Source organism: Scophthalmus maximus, chromosome 4, assembly GCF_022379125.1.
Source record: "Scophthalmus maximus strain ysfricsl-2021 chromosome 4, ASM2237912v1, whole genome shotgun sequence".
In the NCBI taxonomy this organism is placed as follows: Eukaryota; Metazoa; Chordata; class Actinopteri; order Pleuronectiformes; family Scophthalmidae; genus Scophthalmus; species Scophthalmus maximus.
This window is the reverse complement of record NC_061518.1, coordinates 15,767,573-15,779,385: the sequence shown is the minus strand read 5'-3', so window position 1 is coordinate 15,779,385 and position 11,813 is coordinate 15,767,573. Positions and strand designations below refer to the sequence as shown.

General features: G+C 41.3%; 1 protein-coding gene across 3 annotated transcripts; it reads right to left on the bottom strand.

Annotated features, from left to right (window-relative positions):
* Positions 1–564: 564 nt before the first annotated feature.
* LOC118302225 (hexokinase HKDC1) lies at positions 565–11,412 on the bottom strand. Of its 3 annotated transcripts, none has more exons than XM_035628205.2 (21): positions 11,135–11,412; positions 9,205–9,367; positions 8,908–9,065; positions 8,589–8,711; positions 8,411–8,506; positions 8,022–8,121; positions 7,164–7,347; positions 6,914–7,069; positions 6,602–6,835; positions 5,902–6,043; positions 5,665–5,821; positions 5,050–5,198; positions 4,711–4,830; positions 4,529–4,624; positions 4,107–4,206; positions 3,633–3,745; positions 3,358–3,524; positions 3,093–3,248; positions 2,673–2,760; positions 2,068–2,213; positions 565–1,915 (listed from the first exon to the last, which is right to left on the bottom strand). In XM_035628205.2, exons 1-21 carry the CDS (start codon positions 11,195–11,197, stop codon positions 1,780–1,782), a joined length of 2,847 nt encoding a protein of 948 aa, XP_035484098.2. In that variant the 5' UTR covers positions 11,198–11,412; the 3' UTR covers positions 565–1,779. The 3 variants fall into 3 exon arrangements, with proteins under 3 accessions (XP_035484098.2, XP_035484099.2, XP_035484101.2); XM_035628206.2 differs by having other exon boundaries at positions 3,358–3,521; XM_035628208.2 differs by lacking the exons at positions 8,411–8,506; positions 8,589–8,711; positions 8,908–9,065; positions 9,205–9,367; positions 11,135–11,412 and adding an exon at positions 7,879–7,916.
* Between the last annotated feature and the right edge of the window lie 401 nt (positions 11,413–11,813).

Here is an 11,813-nt window from a genome sequence, read left to right as displayed (position 1 = left end):
GTCAGCAGGCCAGCTGTGATCGTGTGTTGGTGCATGTGTAGTTCAACTGTGGAGCGACTACTGTAGGGCACCACTAGGACAGGGTGGGATTACTGTGCTGTGTGTGTGTGTGTGTGTGTGTGTGTGTGTGTGTGTGTGTGGCGTAGACCTCATCTGGTCGCAGTCTAATTTGTTAATCCCTGGCAGATTAGCTACCGTTTCACTCCTGTGAGCATGCACCCTTCCTTCCTTCCTTTCTTTAATCCTTTCTAATTTGTTTCCTTCCTTCAGTCTTCCTTTCTTTTTGCTTTGGTTTTGTTTGCTATTCTTTATTATTTCCTTCATTCCTTGCACTCTGCCTTTTTTTTCCCGCCTGCCTTGATCTTCTGCACATCATGCAATCTGTCGTGAATGGATTATCATAAGTACACTGATCATTGCACTGCTCATTCCTTCTCCAGTATTGGTGATTACAATGTCAGTTTTAAGCACAAACCCTAGTCATCATTTTCTTTCCCAAAAAGTATCAATCAAAGACATTAATTACTAACTAAACCTAACATCACATTCAAAAGATAAACAAAGTGATACCAATATTTTAATCAATAATATGTCAACAGTTCAAATCAAGAGAAAATGTGTAAAAGGTTTAGTTACATAACAATTTACTCTGAGTGGATTCCTCCTTGTGCCTGTACTTTCATTGCACTGCCTGTATCGTGCAGACTGACAGATAAAGACACTGGCAGACAGGCAAGGATCCAGCCAGACAGATAAACCACATGGACAGAATGACCAAAATGGCACAGACAGAGAGACAGACAGACAGACAGACAGACAGACAGACAGACAGAGAGAGAGACAGACAGGCAGTCACAAGGACACAGTCAGTCCAGGATAATAATGGAACAGAGCAACAGTTGTTTTTGTGAAATATGGTCAGCAGCATTCTTTTCCTCCTCCTCCTGCCCTTTATCAATACTGAAGTACTGCTGACCAGCGCACGAACACAGACATACTTCAAACACAGTCTTTTAGTCAGCACAAACAAACATATTCAGCGAATGGGAGCCGATTGCAGTGAGGGAATATTTAATATAATACCGATAAGGATGATGATAATAATAACTTTATCCATATAGCGATCTGAAAAAAGTTAGAAATTGCTTCACAAGAAAAAAAACACATAAGCAAGCACACATTAAATAATATAACAAAAAACAACAACACAGTAATAAAAGAATAAAAACACTAAATGTGTGACTGAAATGTAAGCATGACCAACAATACAGATGATAAAAACTAGGTCAAATCAGCATATGAGGAACAATAAACGTACATTTTAAACTTTGATTTAAACGAAGCTACTGACTGATTGGGACGTGAAAGGCTTTGGTTCAAGGCCCTCAAATACCAAAAATAAAGGAAGAACCAAATATATTTGCTGTGCCAGTCATACATTGTGTGTATGTATAGTGCATCTCCAGTACAGCGCCAACAATAAGGACAAATAAGAAACGTTTTCTCTAAAACACAGAAGCTAGTTGAGTCCACATGCCGATGTGTCCTTTGGCAGGACACTTATCCCTAAATTGCCTCTGCCTCAGTGTATGAATTTGTATGAATGTGACAGAAAAAGCACAGTAAATAGCAGCGCTGTGTGAATATGGGTGAATGTGACTTGTGCTGTAACACATGACAACATGTCACAGTCTAAAGTTCTCCTAGACAAGATTCACTTTCACACATTTCAAATTGCAAGAAAATGTCAAAAAGGAAAAATAAACCATTTCGGTCAAGTTACATCTCCTCTCTCCGCCTGGTCAGAGCTGTGATGAGGGCCGCACCCTTCCCGCTGCCATCCTCTGATGGGAGGAATGTCACGTTACACTGGGGAGCCAGAACTCTGGCAGTCTCCTGGAGAACTTCAGAGAAACTGGGAACAACATGGGAAGAGTTTTTGAGTTTTATAAAGCAATTGAACAAAACCAAATCAAGTAGCCGTTGAATCCAGTCACCACAACAGTTTGAATGAATTGAAACACTGATACTTTCATGACAACAAACAATAATAAGAACACATCTTACTGTGGATGATGTTTGTAGAGTGTCCCATCCACCCCCACAGTCACGTTGAGATGGTCCAGCCCTCGGTTCTCTCTGATCTTATCCACCACGGCCGCCATTCCTGCCCCACACAGCTGAGCTGCACGACGTGACACTGCTTCACAAACCTAACAATGAGAACCATCATCAATGTTGTGTAGCAGTTAACATCCCGTAGGTGCCACAGATTGCTGTGCCAGAAAATTCACACAATTTCAGAGCTGATTGATGGTTCACATTGTTTCAACATGTCATAACATGAACAGCAAAGGTGTAATTTTGGTCAAAAAATAGCCTACTCGTCCTTTTTTTTATACTGTATAAATGATTTAGACTGTAAACTTGTGATATCAGATTCTGTGAGAGTGATAGAGTTGCAAGATTGATAACTTGTAACAAAATATCAAGGACAATTGCTTAACATGTCCGTGCTTGTCCTACACATCCTTCAGTTACATCAAAATCAAAGAATTCAGCTGAAACGCATCCTGATCTTATTGAAACACAAAGTCCATGTACTGGCAGAGGTGTTCACCAAAAATGTGAGCCCTTGCTTTTTTCTTCTTTCTTTTTTTTCAACCCTCTACCTCTTTGACAATGATGCTGTCGTCGCAGGTGCTGTCGAGCCCCAGACCCTGGAGAATAGATCTGACCTGCAGCAGAGCCAGACGATCACTAAAGAGAGAAATTATTATATTAATAATAATAATAATAATAATAATAATAATAATCAATTTAATCTATAACATTACAGCATGTGTGAGTGTGTGTGTTTAGGTATCATTTGCAGATTGAATATTGTGACTTAGAATTTAACTAAAGGTGACTGACAGACACACACATATACACACACACACACACACACACACACACACACACACACACACACACACACACACACACACACACACACACACACACACACACACACACACACACACACACACACACACACACACACACACACACACACACACACACACACACACACACACACTTTCCCTTACCTCTCTATTTGTGACAGGTATTTGGTTTGGAATATTCCTGGAGTCTTTAAAGTTTCAGTGACGTGTCCTCTGAACAGCAAACCTGCTCTGGTTAAATCCAATAATGTCTGACGGACAACTTCACCTAAGTACATCCCACTGGTCAGTTTTTCAAACCTAAACACACAAACACACCCAAAGAATGTAAAACGCATAGACTGCATAAACACCATATCACAGGTTATATAAAAATATGTGAGTGATATGCAGCCTGAGAGTTTCTAACCTTTGTTTTCCAGGGTTAATTGAGTTATGGTCAACCTCAACATCAGAAGGTGTGATGATGTCATCCAGCGAGCCATAATCACCCAGACCTCCCCACTCAGTGTTTATACACATCTTCTGTATATCGGCCTTCTCCTGCTCTGTCTCTCCATTCGTCCCGTCCTCCTGCTGAGTGCAGACAGCAGCGAGTTTGTGGGTTATCATTAAAAAAATGTAATCGACTTCACCACAGTTCCAAACAAACTATAAACACAGCTTTTATGAGACTCCTTCAACCTTATTCTCCTCTCTTCCAGACTTCCCCTCTTCTCTTTCCATTGGTCCTTTCTTTTGTCCAGTCTTCTTGATGTTCTTCAGTTCCTCCATGTAACAAACATTAGTGCCAGTTCCTGTTAAAAAGAATCACGTGGCTCAATTCAAATTAAACATCACATGACTGTCTGACATTTTACAGCAGCAACATGTATTGACTTGTCTAATTCACTCAGTTGTGTTTAAAAAAACACTATACTTACCATGAAGTTTTGGTTGAATAGTTGGACCCCAAACACACAATTATGGATTATTATTATTACAGTAAACGTGAGGACTCATACAACTCTAAGCTTAACTGCTACCCTTAACCTAACCTTGAATTCAGTTTTAGCCTTATTCTGAAAGAAAGGAATGTGTAAAGCAGCATGCTGAACAGGGAGCACAAAAAAAAAAACTTCCCTTTGTAACTTTATCCTCACTCTTCAGGCCACATACCAGCAATCAGTCCAATTTCACACTGAGGGTCTTCGTAGGTGCCGCTCATCATGGTCCCCACTGTGTCATTGACCACAGCTGCTATGTCCAACTCAACCTCCTGCCAGGGCACAAGGGCACAACATCAAATGAAATGTATTGTGAAGGAAATGTATTTTCATGATTGTAAAAACATTACCAAAGATATCACAAGAGACTGGACTTGTACCAAAGGGAGTCCCCATAATTTGTCAGCATAATTCAGTCATTTATATTCAATTAAGTGGAGAAAAACTGTTCTCGGCACCTTGCAGGTTCATTGTCACTGTTTTCAGGTAAACAAATAGGTGCAAATATGAAAGAGTGCTGCGTTATTCTTTCACCTCATCTGACAAAACCCCGATCATCACCACAAAACCCTACTCTGTTGTGTTCTGACTCACGTTGCGTCTCTTGATGGCCTCCCGCAGCATGCTAACAACATCATTTCCTTCACAGTCTGTGGCCTTGAAACCTTTGGTCCAGCTCACCAGCTTGCACTAAAGAACACACAAAGATTGCAAAAGGTTACAAAAAGTTTTTTTCCGTATGTCGTCTTAGTTGTGTAAGACACTTCAACACTTACTGTGTCGATGGCCGTCTGCTCACAGGGAAAAGGGAAGGTGAAGCCCGCAGGAAGCCGATCATTTTTTATCCCCATGTAGTCCAGGAAGTCACTGACACACTCCGCAATATGATCAAACAACTGGAGGCAGAGATAAATTAAACTTGATGACTTTCAGTACTGATTTTTTAGGAAAATGAATTTGACCTTCCACTTCTAACAGGCTTATTTAGAAGAGCCTTCATGTAACATGCTTCTTTGCTCAGCAAGTAAGAATAATCATTAACTTTGCATCAGTAAGTCACCAAACGAAGTCTTGGTTTCACGCTCACGTTGACAGTGTAGGTATCAATGTCTAACCTCGTCACCAGTTCCCTGCATTATCTCCAGTGGCATGGTGTAGATCTTATGGAGGACTTGTGAACTCTGGTGCAGACCTTTTCTAAAGTTCACCAGCATCACTTTGAAGTTGGTCCCTCCCAGATCCAGGGCAAGGTATTGTCCATGCTCTTAGAAAACACACACACACACACACACACACACACACACACACACACACACACACACACACACACACACACACACACACACACACACACACACGTTTGTTTATTGGTTATCTGAGTCAAATGATTCCGTGACATTCTACTGTACCTGGACTCTGTTTAGTGACTCATGTTTTATTTAGACCCACCTTATGTGTCTGTTATTTCTCCTTCCTGTTTTCCCATCATTTCTCTGAGTCACTTGTGCCTTATCAGTGTGTGTGTGTGTGTGTGTGTGTGTGTGTCTCCGTTTGGGACTCATCCCTTCATTTTTGAACCTTGCCTTCCATCTTGGCATCGACATTTGGGTCCATTTCCCTGTGTTCCTGCCATCAGCTGTGTCTGATAGTAAAGTGTATTCATTGTCACGTGAATTATTTTTTTTTAAAGATCAGGCTTTAAGAAATAATAATAACGATGCTTTTCCTACCTGTGCCATCAGGTGGGCTGTAAAGGAACGAAGGCAGCATCTTGACTTCAGAGGGGCCTTCTCTCTTCAGCCCTGCCTCCAGCCCTGCCCTCATCCTGGCCTTCACCAACTGGAGCTGCTCGCTGCTCAGTCTGAAAGGAGACAGTGTCTCATCCACCTGGAACACAAGAAGAGATACTCTATGTCGGACATTTAAAAAAAAAAAATCATTGTCAAAAGACAAATGAAGACACACACCTTTCGCTTCTGTGATGCAAGTCTCTGGGCAACTGCCGTAACCAGGGCCGCTCCTTTGCTGCTGCCACTGTGTGACAAGACAAATCGAACCTGGCACTCAGGAAGCAACCGCTGCAGCACTTTATGAAGACGTTTAGGATACCTGAAACAGAAGGGGTCCAACGTTAAATGATTGTGACCTCTACTGGTCACGTGCCGCAACAACATCAGTACTATTGTAATTTCCCAATGTGGAAGGCTGGCACACAATCACAATTGTAAGTAAATCTAACAGATAAGTATTCCATAATTATATTAATTTTCATGCCTTTGAATGTATTATAACAATGTAACCAGTCATATTGGTGATAAATCAATGCATTTACAATGAAATCAGTTAAGAGCAAGAATCAACGATATTGCATTTCCAAATATGATTTCATATATTTCATTAAGCTGTTTTTATTATCCATTCAATTTGGTCTGTTAGCACTAGTTAAACCATTTACCAGGTAATAGAGAGTGCGGGCAAGTCTGACCTTTACAGTAACAGATTTATATTCACAAATCTGTTTGAATTTGATCTAAACTGTGACCTTTCTTAAATTTAGTCTCATTAATAATTTTCTAATAGGCCTCTTTGCCCACAGTGACTTTTCTACCATGGCATGTCAAAACATCTTTCATGAAACTATGACTTTGACTTTCTATGATAACCTACTGTGGGTGGGTCTTGTACACCGTTCCATCCACACCTACAGTCATCCTGAATGTCCTCAAATTCCGGTTGTTCTTGATTCGAGTCAATATGGCGGCCAGTCCTGCGGCCACCAGATTCGAGGACCTGAAGGACACAATGGTGCTGACATGCTGAACAGCAACGCAGTCATCTGGTGAAGGGGTCAAGTCAAGGTCCATGAGGATGCCTCTGGTGTTCTTCAGACCATTTTTGTACCTGAGAGAGATGGACATTTACAATAACCTTTCTGTTCTCAGACAGAGGCAGTGCGACACAAATTAAAAGACGACTTACTCTTCCATGGCGGCCACATGTGCAGTGGTTATTTTTCCTTTGGTCCTCAGAGCATCCGACACATGTCCCTCGAACAGTATTCCCAGTGTAGCCATCTTTAACACAACCAGCCTCACCAACTCCCCCAGATACATCCCACTGACCATCTTCTCAAAGCTGCAATTAGAAATTACAGTAGTGTGTAAACAGAGAGATAAAATGGCTTAAAGGTTGAATCTGTGTAATATCACAAAACGGTAGCTTTCCTTACATCTGTTTCCCAGGGTTGTTGGAGGCTGCATCGACATCCCTGTCAAACTCAGTGATGTAATCATTCAGAGCCCCATCATCTCCAAAGGCTCCCCACTCAGTGTTCACACACATCCTGCCCTCGTCGCCCTCCACCAGGTCGACGTGACAGAGCTCCTCCATGTAGCAGGCGTTGGTGCCTGTTCCTAAACAGAAAATCATACAGGGAATCCTCACTTATGTATTGATTCAGATGATTATAATAATTAGATGAACTTGCACTGGCTACATGGATTTTCCAATTTTTAACCCTCACAAGAGGATCAATCCTAAACTAACTGTAATTTAACTTTCATTTTACCTTATCCTAATTCTAACACATGTAAATTCACAGTGAACGACTGGAGAGAGCAGCAACTTAACCAAAGCTGCATGTTAACTTTCAAATTTTTATGATTTCATCATAGTGTGCCAGAATGTGTTAATCTTTTTACAACAGTAAGGAAAGAATTGCATCATCATGTTTTTCAGTCTAATTGTTGTTGTGGGGGATTGTATTGTAAAACCATTGACCTTGTGGTTAATGGACAACCTCACTATCTCCTGAGCCACAGCCGCCCACATTCAATATGAAATATGACAAGGGGCCCCAACTACACACGAGTATTATATGTTATCAAACACTAGACATTAACTAAAGCAGTCAAATAAATGTGATGGAGCAAAAGGTACAATACCTCTCTGAATTGTAGTTGTGTATGTAAGTATGAAGTATCTGTAAATGGTAACATTCAAGTAAAGTACAGTCTGTAAGTACATTGTACACCATCAGTCTCACACTGGTGCCAGTGAATAGTATGAATTATAGGAATGTACTCACCAATGATGAGTCCCACTTCACAGTACCTGTCTTCAAAACCACAGGTCATCATGGCCGCGACAGTGTCATTAACCATAGCCAACACCTCTATGTGCATTCCCTGCAGAGTGAAGCACCATTACAAAAAGGTTTGTATTAAGTTTTTACCGGACTAATGTTGTCAATCATTAGAGTGCATGTGTGAATCTGTCTTTACTGAGGTGACATAAAGCATTACTCAGGTTAACACCAGGTTAAAACATATATCATACAGTCCTGTACACAGTCTACCTCTGATTTAAGTTTCATAAGTTTCTTTGAATAGAAGTGTCAGCTGAGTATGTAAGCTCCTCATCAACTGTCATGTCTCAGTTCCATTGAGGCTCTCATGAATGAAGAAGAGTTCGTACTCCGGTTTTGTCAATAGCTTCTCTGAGGACCTGGACCACATCCTTCCCCTGGAGGCCTCGAGCCCGGTAGGTCTTACTCCAGCTCAACAATAATCCCTACCGAGAGGAGACAGGAGGTTTTCAGGGGAGTGCATCTGAAATGACGTCTGGTCATAAAAAAACAAATGAGTGACGTTACCCGATCGAGGGTGGACTGTTCACAGGGGAAAGAGAAAGTAAAGGCCAGAGGATGTTTCTTCTCCAAACTGATGTTCTTCTCATGCAGGAAGTCCTTCAGAGACTCTGACACATGGCCAAACAACTGCACACAAAAAGGGAGGAAAGAGGGAAACAAAGATGGAACATTTCAAAAAGCCTTTCAAAATTTCTTTTAGCCCCTCTCTGTTGTACAACACCACTACATCTTCATCCTTCTGTTGAGTCTTGAAATCCACGATCCCTTGTTCTCCTGCCTTTTCACTGTCCATGTTTCCTTTCTCTCACCTTCACCTTCTTACCTCTGCTCCTCTCCCCTCAAGTAGCTCCCTGGGTATCGGGTAAGTCTTCTCCTCCATCTCCACTCCTCCCCTCCTCATCCTCATTCCCTCTCTCACTTTAACTTGGAGCACCTTAAACTTGGAACCTCCAAGATCCAGTGCCAGAAACTGTCCCGTTTCTGCGGGAGTAACAGACAGAGACCAACATGTCATCTGCATGCACGTACATACTGTGTATATGCTTTAAATGTATACATGAGTACACAGTGACATATGCAGCTGCCTGAAAAAAGTTGGAAACCCCCTAATGGTAGCAACCTGATCCATCAGGAGTGCAGCGGACATGTGTTGGCAGCATCTTCACTGCTGCAGCGGCGTTGCTTTCTGCTGAAAGCCCCTTCTTCATTTCAGCCTGGAAACGAGTCGAGATGTCACTTAGTTGGTCGTCGTGGAGACACATTGCATACAGAAACCTGTCCACCTAAAAGAATTAAGGGGAGAGAGAGCAAACAGAAACAAAGACAAATGAGGCGTAATGATTTTTTCACCACTGACTGGAGAGGGCGACAGATCCCGGAGAGGAAGGAGGAGTGAGAAAGAGGAAACCTAAATATTTCCATTTTCCCTCTCAATCTCCTTTTCTCACGTTTCTCCCATTAGAGCAGTCTCATGCTTTCTTCCTTGTTTCCTTCCTTTAGTTTTAAGGTAGTTTTCATTATTGCCGTGGAATTTTGTTTATCCTCCCCTGAGAAACTGTTAAGACGAGTCTTCTCAGGCACCAGGCGAAGTCAACCTGTCTGTGGCAAACCACAACAATCATCGAGCAGCAGAAGTCTCTCTCGAGGTGTCATAGTCGCATGGAGATGAGAACATTACCCTGAACTAAATACACCACAGAGACCGGGAACAGACAGATTGTTTTGTTGCGCCATACGCTGACCACCTTGTTGATCTGTGTAAATGAACCAGAAATCTCCTTGATATATATTGAGCCCCAATAATAAATATTTCTGCTTAAGACATCCACGGTTTCCATCTCCCTGAATCAGCTTCAACGCCATCAATTATTCCTTTTCAATTACTATTTGCACCCTAACCAGCGCCCAGCTATCACTGTAATACACTATTTGTTGCTGCTATGTAAATTTTGCAAACTCAGAATCCATACTTCTGAATATGATCTGTAATTCAGTTTGTGTGTGAGAAGAAGCTATTCAAGAAGAACATTTGCTCTCTAGGTAATAAACAAATAAATAAGAGATGTTTGTGCTAGGTCAAATCCATTATGTCTTGTTTATTTAACCCTTAAATGTTGGGGAATATTCGCATCATAGTTGTTATGATTTGACCTTAATGGGAGGAGTTATCCATCATCACCAAAGTACAGTCTTCATAGTTTGCATGTTGCATTGATTTAAAAAAAAAAGTTGGAATAAAGGCGCCTTCCCACACCGTGTACTCAGCCAAACTATCACCATGGCAACGTGTTCATGGGACAAGGTCCCCCTGGCCGTATGTGCGCCGTGGCTGGCTGCCACTCCGTAGTTGTGTCTGTGTGAGTGTGAGTGAGCGAGCGCAGCAGTGCTGATAGGAGAGTCAATATTTTGACCCTGTGAGAGTGTGTTGATCTCATCTGCACTAAGAGAGAAGCGCTGACTCTGTCAAGGAAGCATGTTAATCATTTCTTGTAGAAAAACACAAAGCGTGACACAGAAACTACTGATTACGGCACCTTGATCAACTTAGTGCTGCCTTATCTTTCTGATTTAGTAAACATGTGTGTGTACATTTGCACATCAATGAAGCTGAATAAAACTTTTAATTTAATTTACTTACAGTTTTTTAGTCAGCTAAAACAAGGCAACACTTGTTGGGGCAACCATTTAAAGTCAAAGAATGATTTCATACTAAAAGCTGCTCAGATAAGGAAATTGCAGTTATGTTGCACATGATATAGTTCAAACAGAATAATAATGTCCTCAGTGAACAGGAATCTGACAACTCCAGTGCATTATTTCTTTCACAAGTACCAAATTATTTTTCCCTAAATGGCTGACAGGCAATAATAATCATCTGCACATTTGAGGTCTCAATATCATTTGAATATTACAACAATCTTTGTTAGTCTCATAATACGTCACCTGTAGCAGATTACATATTCAAAGTGGAGTATGCCACTGCAACTGTAACACGAGTTCACTCAAACTTGTGTGGAACACAACGTTTGAACTGTAGAATAAACTCTTACCTTCTTCGTGGGGTCCTCCTGGAGTTTGGAGAAGAAGGAGGAAACAAGGTGAACAGCCAACATCTTGTTGTAAAACACACCACCATGAAATCTCCTTCAAATTGCCTTCTAGTTCGTGTTCGACTACCAGTACACAATGCAGTGCATGAACTTTTCTGAAAATATGACAAATTAGCTCAGTGTTTGAAGATGTCAAGTTGCAGAAAGTCTCTTTTCCCCCCTCACTCTGATAAGTCTTATTTGGTTCTCACTGACAGTCCACTGAACAGAGACCCACCTCTGCACTATCTCAATGATTAACAAGCCAAACCCCTTTCTACCGTCACTTCCTCCTCTCCGTGTCTTACTGCTAAACCCTGTTTTCTTTTTGGTGTCTATATAGTATCTCTGGAGACCTATGGTGAAGTACTGCAGAATCCTGAGATCTCAAATAAATAAATAATAAACACATACCCACACAATACATATCTATGTATTTATTTTCACTGACACCTGCAAAGGTTACGGATACGAGGAAGTGACGTTTCATATTGTATAGCTTGGCCCCATGACTTTTTGAAAAACAATATCTTTTAAATTAGCGCTAAATTAAAACAAAGCTCATCTGGACTGGATTCCTGCCACATGCATGTCTGCTAACTACACCTTGGAACTGATTTTTCGTGCTTCTTCTGTTGAT

What these genes read in the sequence shown, in the direction of transcription:
- LOC118302225 (XM_035628205.2), bottom strand. Translation starts at nt 11,197, where the DNA reads ATGTTGGCTGTTCACCTTGTTTCCTCCTTCTTCTCCAAACTCCAGGAG. An exon ending in AGGAGGACCCCACGAAGAAG is followed by an intron (nt 9,368 to 11,134) that starts GTAAGAGTTTAT and finishes TAATTCTTTTAG; the next exon opens with GTGGACAGGTTTCTGTATGC. An exon ending in TTGCATCACAGAAGCGAAAG is followed by an intron (nt 5,822 to 5,901) that starts GTGTGTGTCTTC and finishes CTTGTGTTCCAG; the next exon opens with GTGGATGAGACACTGTCTCC.